The sequence below is a fragment of the Callionymus lyra genome, chromosome 4, assembly GCF_982586985.1.
Source record: "Callionymus lyra chromosome 4, fCalLyr1.hap1.1, whole genome shotgun sequence".
Lineage (NCBI taxonomy): Eukaryota > Metazoa > Chordata > Actinopteri > Syngnathiformes > Callionymidae > Callionymus > Callionymus lyra.
Window position 1 is genome coordinate 8216605 of NC_141821.1, and position 16256 is coordinate 8232860.

General features: G+C 40.2%; 1 protein-coding gene across 5 annotated transcripts in view; it reads left to right on the forward strand.

The window, feature by feature from the left end:
* Positions 1-852: 852 nt before the first annotated feature.
* Positions 853-16256, forward strand: part of sorcs2 (sortilin-related VPS10 domain containing receptor 2) — a 301095-nt gene continuing 285691 nt past the window's right edge. For 4 of the 5 annotated variants that reach the window (XM_087788646.1, XM_087788644.1, XM_087788647.1 and 1 more), the window contains exon 1: positions 853-1200. In XM_087788646.1, coding sequence (XP_087644772.1) covers positions 895-1200 — 306 coding nt within the window. In that variant the 5' untranslated portion in view covers positions 853-894. The remainder of the gene's footprint in view (positions 1201-16256) is intronic. The other variant, XM_087788649.1, reaches the window with a different exon arrangement.

Genomic DNA, 16256 nt, shown 5'->3' on the forward strand with positions numbered 1-16256 from the left:
CTGCACTGTGATTTTTTTGTATAATGAATCCCAGAGGACAAGTATTTTGGTTGTAATAATTTAATTAATTGATCTATTTACAGTTCCTTGCATACTTATTTTGTATTGTAATAATGTATCTATTGTTTTTGTCTATTTTATTTGTTTTTATTCTTATGTTCATTTTGGTCCAAAATCAAGCTAAAAGACACATTTTTGTTATTCTATAAATGTTTATGTTAAAATCCAATTATATATATAAAGTGTATATATATATATATACATACATACATACACATGTTTTTTCATGAAAAATATCCTTACAAATGACCATTACTTACTTACTTACATAAAATCAGTTCTATTTTCAAAATGTTAACTCGTCCATCGTTAAAAGCAGTGGTCTCCAAACTATATTATATTTTTCAAGAATAGACAAATACGTCTACATTAGTTTTATTGTACTCTCTAAGAAGGTCTGGTTCGAAACATATCAGAATTCCTAAAGCCTAAAAGGACATTTCCTGACTTTTTTTTTCTGTGAAGAACCCAGTGTGATTTTTTGTTAATGTATTATTATTTATTTCATAAATAGTGTTCATATTTATTTCCTGGGGACAGTTATGTGGCCCTCACAGGAAAAGTTTGCTTTACAGTTGTGTCGTTTTCATCACGTGACCATCGCCAAATGATTTCCAAAGTGTCATATCACAGCCGGACGACAGAGGGCGCCATCGCGACGCCATCCCTTGTTTGTGTTTGGCAGCGTCCACGTTGTCCCGAGTGCGTCTCTCCTCTCTCTCTCCCTCCTCTCCTCCCTCTCCTCCCTCGCTCCCGTCTATCTTCCGCGAGCACCGGCAGCCTCTCCATCAGTCTCCGTCCACACGAGCGCCTTCTTTTTTCCCGGCTCCGACCATGACCCCCCAAGTGCGTCCCCCCGGCGCGTCGCTGCCGCTGCGGCTGCTGCTCGTCACCGCCTCGCTCTGGACGTCGGTACCGGCGCCGGTGCGCGCGGACGGCGGCTCTCTCACCCGGCGTGGCGAGGACCAGGACCAGGTCGAGATGGGTGGCGATCTGGCGGACTTGGAGCGCTCCTCGCCCCGCTCCAGGAGGGCTCTGTCCCGGGATAAACAAACGTCCCTCCTCAGCAGCTCGTTCGTTCTGAAGGGAGACGCGACCCACAACCAGGCGATGGTCCACTGGACTGGAGAGAACAGCAGCGTGAGTAACGACACGCACACGCGCGCACACGCACACACTTCTACAACTCATTGTTCTCCATCGGGCTGGAGGTGTGGTTCCTCCTGCACATCTCACTCTTGCTTTGATGATTTGTTTTTCATGGAACTATCTCGTTTCTTATCGACATTAAATTCACGCTAAAAACTAATGATGTCATCCTGAGCATGTTGACCTTTGTGACCCCGGTCTGAACTGTGACAGCGGCTGGTTTTGTTATGTTTTTTTTTTTTAAATGGAAACACAAAAGAGACACACGTCGGCCGTGAATAAGATGTTCGCGAGACACATGTTTGTGAGGAACATGTTTGTGAGGAACATGTTTGTAAGAGACATGTTCGTGAGACACATGTTTGTGAGAGACATGTTCGTGAGACACATGTTTGTGAGAGACATGTTCGTGAGACACATGTTTGTAAGAGACATGTTTGTGAGAGACATGTTTGTGAGAGACATGTTCGTGAGACACATGTTTGTTTGTGAGACACATGTTCGAGAGACACATGTTTGTTTGTGAGACATGTGTTTGTTTGTGAGACACATGTTTGTTTGTGAGACACATGTTCGAGAGACACATGTTTGTTTGTGAGACACATGTTTGTTTGTGAGACACATGTTTGTTTGTGAGAGACATGTTCGTGAGACACATGTTTGTGAGAGACATGTTCGTGAGACACATGTTTGTTTGTGAGACACATGTTCGAGAGACACATGTTTGTTTGTGAGACACGTGTTTGTTTGTGAGACACATGTTTGTTTGTGAGACATGTTCGAGAGACACATGTTTGTTTGTGAGACACGTGTTTGTTTGTGAGACACATGTTTGTTTGTGAGACACATGTTCGAGAGACACATGTTTGTTTGTGAGACACATGTTTGTTTGTGAGACACATGTTTGTGAGACACATGTTTGTTTGTGAGACACATGTTCGAGAGACACATGTTTGTGAGACACATGTTTGTTTGTGAGACACATGTTTGTGAGACACATGTTTGTTTGTGAGACACATGTTTGTTTGTGAGACACATGTTTGTGAGACACATGTTTGTGAGACACATGTTTGTTTGTGAGACACGTGTTTGTTTTTGAGACACATGTTCGTGAGACACATGTTTGTTTTTGAGACACATGTTTGTGAGACACATGTCTGTTTGTGAGACACATGTTCGTGAGACACATGTTTGTTTTTGAGACACATGTTTGTTTTTGAGACACATGTTTGTGAGACACATGTTTGTGAGACGCATGTTTGTGAGACGCATGTTTGTGTGAAGATCATTCCTGGAATGAAGAAACAAAAGGACGTCAGGTTGAGTCTCGATACTTTAATTTGCAGGTATATCTAGAAATTCCAATACACAGATACACTTTCATTCTGAGGCGTTTGTTGCGTTTTTGTTTACGACAGGTACTCAAGAAATACTCGTTGAAAATTCAAGGTTTTTTATCTTGACATTGAAATGCTCTTTAATAGACTCACTGATCAGAGGAGTTTGAAAATGATGGCGTGGTTACATTTGACTCCTGGGTTTGCAACAGTCGAGTGTTTTCTGCAGACGCGCCGAGAGAAGAGATGACGAGGCTACAGTGGACGGTCTTGTGCAGACACTGGACTTTTGTGACGGACAGTAAAGGGCGCCGGTGGAGTCTGGTGGGGACGTCGCTGCCAATCAAAAGCCTTTTCTGTCGGCGCCGCCAGAATAGTTGAATTGTGTGAGAAGTTACTAGAAGTCAAAAGTGTCTTCGCCGCCGGTGATTGGTTAAAAGACCCAGAACAGAAAAGAAACTGGTCAAATATTGCCACCACTTCCATTTGTAAACGTGCACTAGCATGTGTTGCATTATTAAAAATAGCAGGTGGTGACGAAAAATGTAGATTTTCCCTTTTTTTCGTTTCATCCAGCCAACAATCATTACATTTTTTAAGGAACATTTTTTTGTAATTCTGTGAATTTTTATTTACTTTATTAGCTTTAGTGTTAAATGCATCACAGTTTAACGACCAAAATACTCATTTCTGTTCAACCAATGTTACTTGTTTGAGTTTAAAGCAGCACGATTGGTTTTTATTTCGTTTGGCTCCCTCTACTGTCACAAAAGTGTTATTGCATGGTTGTGAAAACAAAAGTGTCTCCAGCCTCGGATGTGCATTCGTTCACGAAACGAGAGAAAGGCTCTTGACGTATCGGGTTCATCATCGTGGGAGCTTTAAAAGAATGACTAGAGTCGGACAAAAATGAATGCAATTTCCGTCTCACTGACAGGAAGCAGTTTGAAGGTCAACTAGGCAAAGTTGCAAAGTGCGTCGTACTGCACGAGTCGTTCTTCAATTGAAAGGAATCCTCACAGAAAATGTTAAAATGTAGTTTTGCTCTAATATAGCTTGAGTTATTTCAAACTAACATAGGTTTTTACAGATAAATACACAAGTAATTTAAATTAAATACTTGTTCCGAACTAACAACAAGATTTTTTTTTTTTTCAATTGTTAGCTCTCGTATCTAGAATAGGATCATTTTTATAACTTCATGATTGACATCTTCTCGCTCCATTTTAAATTTGGATGTTTGGTTTATTCTTACATTTATGGCCATTTTTTATACTCTTAAATTGTCGGTCTTTGGACTTTATCGATCTATTTGGAATACATGACGACAAATCCTTTTTAAATACCTTATTTAAAAATGAAATACGTTTAAATTTTACGCTATCTTACTCCATCAGAAAGACAATCATTAAGAACTGTTACCAGAAATGAATACATAACGTTTTTATAACACCCTTAGCTCCGCCCCCTTTTGCCATCCGAACGACAACATTTTTTTCTGACCAAACTTAACGTCATTGGTCGACTTAACCTTTTAAATGTTGCCACTTTTTCTTTTCTTTGGTTTTGTCTTTTGAATCCTTTTAACTCTTAATTTTATTTTGTTTGTTTGTTTACAGTTGGATTTAAAGCACCACACTTCTTTATTTAATCCAGGATTTTTACAGATTACAATTTTATTCAATTTTTAGTTTGTTAGGAACATCTATAATTGGTTAAAAAATAAGAAAAATAATGTAGTTTATATCGAAATAATGCTTCACATTGACAGTACAAACGCACTCTTAAGACGTTTTTATTTGTTCAGGCTTTTCCTTGATTTTCTGGAACTCCTGTGTTGTTCTCAGTATTATCTTGACCTTTAAAGTATATACTTTATTGAATATTGTTTTGATTGTTTAAGCGCTTTGTGACCCTGGTCTGGAAAAGCGCTCTACAAATACAAATGACTTACTTACTCTCTTCTTCACAACTAATGTCTCATAATAATCTGGTGTTTTACGAGACATTAAATCTAACGTTGATGAGGTTTGAAGGGATTTCTCTCCATCACTGGGCTCCTCTGGAGTCTCTCGGCAACAACGCACCAACTTTCCCTTTAACACGTTTTACTACTTTGGCATTTAAGAAAAGCTCATTTTAGTCATGAAAACGGCTCCCGACGGACCGTTCGCTGTCTTCCTGCCGAACATCCCTTTTTCCCTCCGTCTCCTCTCTTCAAAATAGTTTTTAATTGAGGGGCGGAATCCGGAGGGATCGCCGCACTAAATCTCCGGCAGCCAAAGGAACTCGGAGTCTGACTTATCCTCAATTAAGTTGGCCGGGTGTGTGTCTCGGAAAGGTCGGCGGGACCGAGTTCATCTCAGCCTAATAAACACAGACAAATGGTGCCTTTCAATTTCCCCGAGGCTGACATTTATGAGCGCGGCCGGGAAGGATCGGGCGGCGAAAATAAAAGACGGACGTGTGTCCCTCCTCGTGGGCTTCACGGCCTCCTGTGAGAGTCGGCGGGAGGTTTTGGATTCGTCTCAGGGACCAAAACCTGAAGTCCCTTTTTTGTCCGTCTCGCCATATGTGAGCAGTGTTGGTCCACCTTCATGGTGTTGCTGGTTCCTGTGGACACTCTTTTCGTCTCTGCGGTCACTTTAGTTTGGCACATGTTGATTGGTCAGTTGATGGCTCGGTGCATAAGAGTTCCCGGGGGCCTCCTCCAGAGCTGCCCTTGAAGCTCAGAGTGTGAAGCTCAGAGTGTGAAGCTCAGAGTGTGAAGCTCAGAGTGTGAGGGCCACTTTCTGCTGCACAAACACAGAAATGCTGACCTCGTGGGGTTGGAATTGAAGAGAGAAAAACGAAAACAATCATCATCAAGTTTTGTTTGTGGTCGGTTTGCTGATGAATATTTAGCTTTGTGGATCAGTATTTTGTACTTCTGGTACTATAAGTCGCATTTAAAAACCTTAATTTCCTAAAACATTGAATTGTAATTTTAAAGCTCCATGAGGCTCTGTAGTATTACACCACAAGGTCCCGTAGTATTATTCCATGAGTTACCTCAGTATTACTCAGTTAAGCATCGTAGTGTTACTCCATGAGGTGCCGTAGTATTACTCATAGGGTGATGTTGTATTGGTAAATGAGTTGCAGTAGTATTACTCTATGAGGCGCTATAGTATTACCTAGCGAAGCGCAATAATATTACTCTGGTAGCTACGTAGTATTACTTTGTGAGGCAGCGTAGTATTACACCGGGAGGTGTCATGTATTAATCCATAAGGGGGCCAAAGTATTTCTCCAGGAGGCACCGTAGTTTTACTTTGTGAGGCGCTATGGCAGTACTGTGTGAGACCAATAGTATTACTTTTTGATGCAGTGTAGTATTACTCTGAGAGGCAGTATAACATTACTTTGTGAGGTAGCGTAGTATCACTCTGTGAGGGGCTGTAGTATTACCTAGTGAAGCGGCGTAGTATTACTCTGTGAGGAGCTGTAGTATCACTTTGTGAGGCAGCGTAGTATTACGTGGTAAGGCGCCATAGTAATACTCCAGGAGGCGCCGTACTATTACTCCGTGAGTTGTTGTAGTATTACTTTGTGAGGCAACGTAGTATTACGTTGTGAGATACCATAGTATTACTTGATAAGGCGCTGTAGTATTACTACGTGAGGAACTGTAGTATTACGTCGTAAGGCGCCATAGTATTACTCAAGGAGGCGCCGTACTATTACTCAGTGAGTTGTATTACTTTGTGAGGCAACTTAGTATTACGTTGTGAGGCACCATAGAATTACTCCATGAGGCACCTTAGTATTACTATGTGAGTTGCTGTAGTATTACTTTGTGAGGCAGCTTAGTGTTACTCTGTGAGGCGCCGTAGTATTACTATGTGAGTTGCTGTAGTATTACTTTGTGAGGCAACTTAGTATTACGTTGTGAGGCACCATAGAATTACTCCATGAGGCACCGTAGTATTACTATGTGAGTTGCTGTAGTATTACTTTGTGAGGCAACTTAGTATTACGTTGTGAGGCACCATAGAATTACTCCATGAGGCACCATAGTATTACTATGTGAGTTGCTGTAATATTACTTTGTGAGGCAGCTTAGTGTTACTCTGTGAGGCGCCGTAGTATTACTATGTGAGGCGCAGTATTATTACTATGCGCAGTTTGATTGAAACAAGCTTCTTGACGTGTCAAGACTCACAGACTCTGTTGTTACTTCAGAGAAAATACCATCTTCTTCAACAACTACACACCTCTCGACAGTAATAATCAATAGAACGCGGCAATAAATGAACTTGAATACTTGGGAGGAAACAGTCGCTAATGGTTCGGAATCTTCTCCGTGTTTCTCCGTCGTCCACCTGCAGGAATGTTTGTTTCCCAGTCACCAGCGACTCCTCCGGGGATTCGAACAAACACACTGGCGTCACTGAGAAATCAGACGCGTCCACATAACACCAGCTGCTCAGGATTCTAGGACACTCGCTCGCGTCGTTCCGGTTCTCTCTCTCCGTCCGTCTGATCCCAGGACTCCACGCCTGCCGCGACTCCAGCGAGTGTCTAATTGCAGCAAGTCATTCCTGATGCAGTTTAATCCCTAATTGGTTTCTATTGAGGAGCGAGGAAGCGCTGACGCTGATGAGCAGCTCACGCTCCCCGACCGTCGCCACAGAGTCACTGACTAACTCACTGTTGGGCTGCATTATCTTTGGAATATTTCATTCAACAACGACATTCCGGACGAGCATGTGTTCCACGAGGGTGGATGTGTTTACTGACTGGGTTCGAGTCGCATGTTTTCTCGCGGCGTGTCTCGTCCCACGGTAGCCGCGGCGATTAATGAGGCGCCGACGCTCACAACTCTGGAACCACTTGTTGCTAAGTCTCCTGTTTCCTGGTTCAAAAAGGCTGAAGGCAAATATTTGGACTGGAGAAGTGAATCTCCCGTGCGGTGCCGGCAGCTATAAGCTCTGTTTTCGTCTCCGGGTTGCCGGGACGACGTCACCTTTTGATTTAAGCGACCGTTGAACCTGTCAGTCAAGTCGAAGGGTTGATGCTAATCCAAGGAGTTGAGGATGAATAATGCTGGTGGCCTAATGTGTTGATTTAAGTGTGTCTTAAAGTGATCTTTGACTCTATTGTATCATCAGTGTGTGTTTGTTCGTAAGAAAAACTCTCTTTTGGTTGAAATATTTGCATTATAAAATTATATTAGGCCCCGCCCACTGAAAACACTTTGTTTTTCTGGAGATTTAATGTTGTTTACCATAACTACACACACTCTGCTGTGATTGGCCTTCCATGGTACTTATTGTATAAATAAAAGAGGGGTGAAGCCATTATTACGTTATAATGGACTCTGGACTCTCGTAACCTCTTGTTTGCCCAGATTTTAGACAGGGAAGAACTTTATAAAGTAATAAGTTGAAAACATGGTCATGATGAGGAACTTACTGCATCTTAGAAAAGAAGACTTTACCATTTTAAACATGTGAGTCAAGAGAATTGGATTTTTCACTTTAGTCGCTAGGGGTGTATATATATATATATATATATATATATATATATATATATATATATATATATATAAATATTGGCTAGAATCTGGCGTTACCATACGTATCAGAATACAGCGGCAATGATGTATCACGATATATAACATTACTGTAGGAAGTATGTAGTATAGTAGTATATGTAAGTAAGTAAGTAAGTAAGTAATATTTATTTATATAGCGCTTTTCGAGACCAGGGTCACAAAGCGCTTAAACAATCAAAACAATACTCAAAAAAGTACATACTTTAAAGATCAAGATAATACTGAGAACAACACAGGATGTGTAGTATTGTACAGTACTTGACTCTGGTGTTGTGATACTGTAGTAACAAGTATATATGTGTAGTATTGTCCAGTACTTGACTCTGGTATTGTAGAATTTACAGACCACATGACTCTTGACGAAATCGAAACTGCTTTGTTTTTAAAACCAAAATATGTCCAAACATCAGCTTTAAAAGCTGCTGGAGTCACTGTATCCTCTCGTCCTCAGTCATCACCCTTGTGGGATTTCTTTGTTTTTTTAGCCGTAGAAGATGACTTCTTCTTCTAATGACTTCTGCCCTCAAGAATGAACAAACGTTATTTGCATGATTATTGTGAATAAATACATATATATATTTATATAAATCAATGAATATCAATACATTTAAATATCGATATCTTCTAAGTCTCTTGTTTCCTAGTACAAAAAGGAGGAAATATATGAGTCGACGAAGCGAGACTCCGCTATATACGCTATCCCCCGTCTCCAGTTGCCAGGACGACATCACCTTTAGTCACGGACCACTGAACGTGTCAGTCACGTCAAAGTGAAGATGCTAATCCCAGCCTCGCTGGAAAATAGAAATTGAAGTGTAAATAACTATGATGGTGTTTCTGTAATACCTGGTGTCACAACACAGGTGTAACACACATGTAGCAAAAACATTCGTCTCCCAGGACTCGACGCGGAAGACGTTCGTTCACGCTTGACATGCCGGAGCGACGTCTGGCTCGGCCTCTGGTTCCTCAAATTGTTTGCACATGTGAGCGTCTCTCATCATTTATCTTGTCTGTGATGCTTAAAGACCTTCTTTCCACAGAGAGGGGGGGGCGAGGGGGCGAGAGAGAGGAAGCAGCCAAGCGTGGTTTTAAGTGTCTTTCCGCCACATCAAATCTCAAAGTGGCTGCTTGTTGGCGATGATCGATGCCTGCCATCCACGGCGTCGCTAAGAGATTGAAAACCATATTCCTGTCAACTGGTGTCCCTTTAAATTATGGCGTCCTATAAAAAGAACGCTACATCACGAGCAAAAACAAACACAATGACGGGCCAAAGTGTTCCATTTGTCTTGGTTTGCTTCATTTTGTGGGTTTATTGGATCGGCCGAAAAACAGCTAAAATATTGGATACAACCATAAAATGGGTAAAAAAACAAACTGAGCAGAATGTCTGGATTAAAACATATTTTACGATAAGTTCATGTACAAATGCGTCGTATTGTCGAGTAAACATTGATGGAAACTAGTTGAGATATTAAGATTTATTAAGTGGTCACAATTTTGGCCCCCGTACTTTAAGAACTCAACCCAGTCTGCGATTATTACATTTTAAATGAGGCGTCGCTGAGACATAATCAAGAACTTGTTCAACCAGTAGTCAGCCGACCACTAGGGGGCAACATCGTGGTTCAAACTTAAAAAGAAATCGTTAAAAAAAAGATGCAGAGCGATTTGCTGCAGAAACTTGCAGACACTCAGGTCTGAAAATATACAAAAAAGTATGAAGAACGTAAAAATATAAAATAGTAAAGTACTTTTTTTGAAAGCATACTCATTCAGTTGGTTATTCTATTATATTAATATACATTTAATTGTTGTATCATGATTTAATTTTAGCAAACATTTTTGATTTTGCACTTGAAGCTTTTTTGCTATAATGAAATAAAAAATGTTTTTTTACTTACACATGAGTATTAATGACTTATTCTGAAGACCTAGTAGAAGTGTTCTAACTACTAGTTCTGTGGGCGAAAGCAGTTTTAAGTTTTCTGAACATACTCGACTCAAGATGCTCATCCTTTGTCTGCGCCATCGCTGTAGAAAATGTCTTGGCTTCACAAATGTCTGATTGCGGCGTAAAGTAAGAAGCCGGTGCCAGATCATCATTTGGAAAATATGCTCGGAGTTGAATTTCAGCCACGTCCCACGCAGACTTGGACCCGGTTGTTTCGATTGAACTAGCGTGTTGTGTAGGTGTCTTAATGACCATCTGTACTGGGATCTGCTCTGCAGGTAGATTCACAGACGAACTTAGGAGAAATGGAACCGCACATGGTTTTTACTCAACCACTGTGTTCAAATCTGATCGTTTGACTTTGGTATTTTACTCCGTGTATATCATTTCAGCGACACCTCACAGTCACAGAAAACCATGTTTGTCAAGGTATAGGTGATTGGTCCAGCCGCGATACTTTTTTAGAACATGGACCAATGGACTGGTTTCTTTGCAATAAGCTCCGCCCATTTAGTCCCTGATTACCGGTCTGTCCCTGGTGTCCAACAACACTCCATCCTTTAGAAAGTGATGATAATGTAATTCAACGGGCATATTTCTTACGTGGCAAACCACACGGTTAATATTTACGTAAAAAAACCCAACAAAGTTTCAGGTCGGAGGTAAAGCAAAAAAGAATTCAAATAAACAATACATTTTATTTTGACGTTATCGATACTTTCTCACATGAGAACCCTACGATGCTTTTTGCTCATAGACCGTACCTAGCCTCGATATCTTTAAGAAAAAATGAAAATTACATTAACAAAAACAAACTTCTATTGCTCTATAAAATTCACCTGTAAATGTTCAGATGTAGCGAAACATTATTGAACGTCGGCCTGTGCAACACACTAGCTCTTTCCTTGTCACACATAATCTTAACGCAATGATCGACACTTTCATGCTTCTCTGACTATCATAACTTCAAGTCTCTTGGTCAGAATCTTCTTAAATCCCATCGTAATAAGTTTGATTCTGTTCTTTCCATGCATCATTTTCTTGTATGCTAGGGTTAGGGTTAGAGTTATAGTTAGAGTTAGGGTTAGGGTTAGGGTTAGAGTTAGAGTTAGAGTTAGGGGTTAGAGTTAGAGTTAGAGTTAGAGTTAGCGTTAGGGGTTAGGGTTAGAGTTAGGGTTAGAGTTAGAGTTAGAGGTAGGGGTAGGGGTAGGGGTAGGGTTAGAGTTAGAGTTAGGGTTAGAGTTAGAAGTAGGGGTAGGGGTAGGGGTAGGGTTAGAGTTAGAGTTAGAGTTAGGGGTTAGAGTTAGAGTTAGAGTTAGGGGTTAGGGTTAGAGTTAGAGTTAGAGTTAGGGTTAGAGTTAGAGTTAGAGGTAGGGGTAGGGGTAGGGGTAGGGTTAGAGTTAGAGTTAGAGTTAGAGTTAAAGTTAGGGGTTAGGGTTAGAGTTAGGGGTTAGAGTTAGAGTTAGAGTTAGGGTTAGGGTTAGAGTTAGAGTTAGAGTTAGAGTTAGGGGTTAGGGTTAGAGTTAGAGTTAGAGTTAGAGTTAGGGTTAGGGTTAGAGTTAGGGGTAGGGGTAGGGGTAGGGTTAGAGTTAGAGTTAGAGTTAGAGTTAGAGTTAGGGTTAGGGTTACTGTCTTTTACCTAAATGTACTCGGTCAGATTCAATGGAACAACAACTGTACCATTTGTCTGCAACATGCACTTCACGGAGACACTTGTAAGGAACAGAAGAGCCCCCCAGATTATCCGGTTTATCCATCAATAAAACCCCCGTCCAAATCTTTTCCTTTCATGACGGCCTCGGTGTTGGCGCAGCAGGACCGTAAACAACTTGGCAGAGCCTCGCATTTCTGAGTAGCCTCGCAAACTAAGAGACCTCAGGAGCGCAGGAGGAAGCAGCATCGGTGACTCGTAGATGCCAAAGACGTCGAAAGACGCTCGTCTTCCAGGTCACGCCGAGGTGTCTGGCAGCAGCACTGAGAGCGGTGTGTTCATGTATTACCTGTGTTTCTTCTCCAGGAAAGTTTCCAGAGTCTGGTTCTGTTTATTTCAGCGAGTGGATCATCGGGGTGGTTGTTTACCAAGCATGAGACCAGAGCAGCACAACATCGAGTTGTGTTCTGTCAGTTCTTGAGACTGATTTACTAACAAATTCATTCTTTATTCTCTTACTCAGGGAGCTTCTGGCTTCCTTTTTTTTTAGGGGCGTCTGGTCTTCCATATTCCCTCTTGGTTTGTGCTTGGCTGACCATTGTGGAGAAAAGGTTCCTTCGAACGTTGCCCTGGAAACCGTGTCAATCCTATTGGGGTCTTCCAGTGGTTTAGCTCCTGATTGGAATTCAAAGTGGCCCCTCTCTTGCATATTTCATGTTGGGCTGTGACATGAATATGTCACTCAGAAGTCACATGACCTGCTGGCATAATGTTTCGGCAAACAAAGAAAGAGTCTTGCCGTCTTTCATCCATTAAACATACAATGGGATCAAGTATGAAACCACTGAGAGTGTTTGAGTGTCTGAGCTCATTTATCATCAGGTCCGTCACTAAAACGGTTGTTTCTGTCTGGAAATTTGGAAAAAGCCTTTAAAACCTTAGGCTGTGGTTACATTATTTGGTATTCTTCACCGGAACAGGTTTAAGGGGCCGTCAAGGCAAAAGTAAAAAGCTTAAAGCCACAAAAAGGAATAAAGGAAAAAAAACAACAACAATAAACACGGTGGTTACATACGATTAAGATATTTTTATGCCATTCACATAAATATAACTTGAGAAAATAACCTAAAATCCACTCAATTTATTGTGAGGGGCCAAAATATTTTCAAAATAAGAAGACGTCAAAAGAACTTAAAAGTTTATATCGGATAGTTGATATAATAATTAATATAAAGTAAACAAAAAACAAAAATATGAACTGGTTTCCTTTGATCAATCAACAGTTTTAGTTCAAATAAAATGTTTTTTATTAGAATTAAGAAAGCAGACAAACATCACCTGTTTTATTTTTCGTAGAACATCATTTTAATACTTGATAATAACAATATACACAATTTACACCACCATTTAAGAAGATTACTTTGATGATAATCCAAGAGTTGCTGGGAAAGAAATTGAGTATGAATAATGCTGGTGGCCTAATGTGTAGATTTGAGTGTGTCTTAAATAGATGTTTGACTCTATTGTATCATCAGTGTGTGTTTGTACAAAACTCTCTTTTCATTAAAATATTAACATTAGAAAGTGATCTTAAGCTCTGCCCACTGAAAAACACTTTGTTTTTCTGGAGATTAAATCTTGTTTAACATAAGCACACCCACTCTGCCGTGATAGGTCAATCATGAAGGTTTGTCACCACGCATCATCAATCCCGGAAGTCTCCACATCCAAGGGACTCGTTTTACAAACAAAGCAGGCGTGATTACAGCTGGCTGGAGGAGTGAAGCCATTATTACGTCATAATGGACTCTCGTAACCTCTCGTTCGCCCAGATTAAAGAGAACCTTTATAAAGTAAAGTGGAAAACATGGTCATGATGAGGAACTTACTGCGTCTTGGAGAGGAAGACTTCATTTGAAACATAGTCAGGAGAGTTGGAGTTTCACAATAGTTGATCTTTATCTTAAGGCTAAAATAACTGATGCTTTTATTGTTCCAAAATCAAATAATACGATTTATTTTAACCTTTAGTCGTTTATTCTGCATCTGTTAAGCAGTTAGCATCAGCTAGCTTGAAGCAGCAATCTTTGCTAGGTGGCTAACACGTTCGGGTGAAGTGAATTTGTCGTTCTTTCATCAAAGACTAAAAAAAAAAAAAATGAACCGAGGCGCTATTTAAGTTTGGTAAAGTGTTATTTTGCATAAGCATGTGAGGGGGTGTAAGATCTGAGCCACCATACGAGGAGTGGGAAAGATCTCCCTATAGAGCCCCTCGGAAGAATAACGCTGTGAGATGTTTCTCAGCAGGATTTTTCTTTTTTTTTCTTTTCCTCCTACTTCCCCGCGAACACGTTTAGAGATTTAAAAATCCTCCTGGAAGAGATAAGCCTTGCCCAACTTTTCAACCACCACCTCGTCCTCCCCTCGACCTGAACCGGCTATTTTGGGTTCCCTGTGCAGCCAAACTTCCCGACAGATGAAGCCGTCTGCACGAGTCAAAGAGGAACCATGGAGGAAAATTAAGAAGAAAGTTCACTTTGAAGGAATGGAATTTGGAAGTGGTTTAGATTATTTTTTTTATCCCGCTTTCCTTATAAAATAAGCCATTGTCGGCCTTTGTTCGCAGTTGGCTTACGTCTGTCGCGGAGTATAAAGCACAGGCTCTCACTGCAGTTCAAAGGAAACTCTGCCACCCAAGTTTTTTGCCCGGAATGTCGTGCCTGCTGCTCGTGCCAACCTCTCACAACCACCTCCACGCATGTGAGTCAACTCCAGGGCATTTTTTAGAGGAATGAGTTGACGGACGGAGAGTCTTTGACAGTATAAAGAGGTTTATGACTGATGGCCATTAAACCGCTGAGGTATGGAGTGTGTGGGTAGACAAGGCTGGCAATAAAATCTCTGACGGTTAATGAATAAATATGCTGTCGCCTCAGTTTGAGAACCTGCTGGAGGGATACTATTCTGATATAACATAATTTCTAGAAATACAATTCATTTAAAGCATATATTGTTTGCATTGTGCAATGTAGGTTTGCTTTAGTAAGAGCCTGAAGAGAAGATAAAACATATCATAATAAAGGTGATGGTTCACCCAAAATTCAACCGTCACTCATTTTCTACTCATGATGACTAAGTGATGGGATTTTTTTCAGAGTAATCTGTTCTTTTTTAGAGGTTTTATAGGTAAAAATACAAGTCCATGCTAATGTAGCAACCAGAGCTAACTTGCGTTTATCTTCGTCTTAGTCCAAAAAGATACTTAAAATCATCTCCATACTGCTCGTCTGTAACGTCCATCTTGGATTGAAGAATGAGAAATTGTTCAGTAATAAAATTAAACAAGCCCACCAGTGTCTTCTGTCTACACTAGGAGCTCCTGGAGTGTTTACTTCTTTTTTTTAATGGTGTGAAGAGCAGTACGGAGGTGTTTGGATGTTTTTAAGTGTCTTGTTGGAGGAAGATTTAGACGAAGAAAAATGAGCTCCAGTCGCTACATTAAAATGAAGAAACATTTTTGTTATATCTCTAAAAAAGAACAGATTACTCTGAAAATAATCCCAACACTTGGTTGACATGAGGGCGAGTAGAAAATGAGTGAATTTTGGGTGAGATACCTATTGAAATAGAAATGAAAAATACATAAATAAAAGAGGTATAAAAGCTGATATAAAAATTAATTTGACAAACAAATTACTCAAAAAACTCTGAAGAGAATTAGGGAGGAGAGAAGAGAGAAAGTCCAGTGCTGTGTCTCAAATCGCATACTAATCTTAGTATGCTAGAAGTTAGTATGCATCAGTTTAGTGTACATACTAACTAGTACGCAAATTCTCCACAGATAGTATGTCTCAAATCAAACTCTGCTGCTACACACTAACCAGAAATCACATGACAGCTTCTTCTTCTACTTCTATTTAACGATGTTTCAAGCAGCTGTTTGAACGCTAGCGACACCTGCTGGCAGCACGTATTGCAACTTTGGAAAAAGAAATAAAGAAAAAATATGAGAATCTAAATAATCGCGAGATATTTAAGCTGGTATCAGCAGCGAAGATGTGTTTATCCTCCTACTGCTGCTGAAAATACACATTTAAGTATATGCATATATATGCTATATATATATATAAAGCTGAAATCATTGAAATATTTATTATTTAATATATAGGGTTTAAATTGACTCCCCCTTTCCCTTTACTTGATCACCCAACTCTTTTATATTTAAAGATACAACAAGCTTAGAGGTTGTTTAAGATGGTATCTGAGATTTAGTATACCGCAGTGTCAATATTGGATAAAAGTAGATTTCTCAAGCCCTTTATTCAATTGTTAGTTTTGGATACGGATGTGTTGCTAGACAAAAAATAAAAGTGGGATTTGATTGGCCACCATCATCTTTGAATTAATACAAATCTGTCATTATCTTTTAAAACCTTAATTATTTTGTTCCTCTTGACTTCTACCCGGAGTTACAGATCCATCATCAACCATTTTTTCAATCGA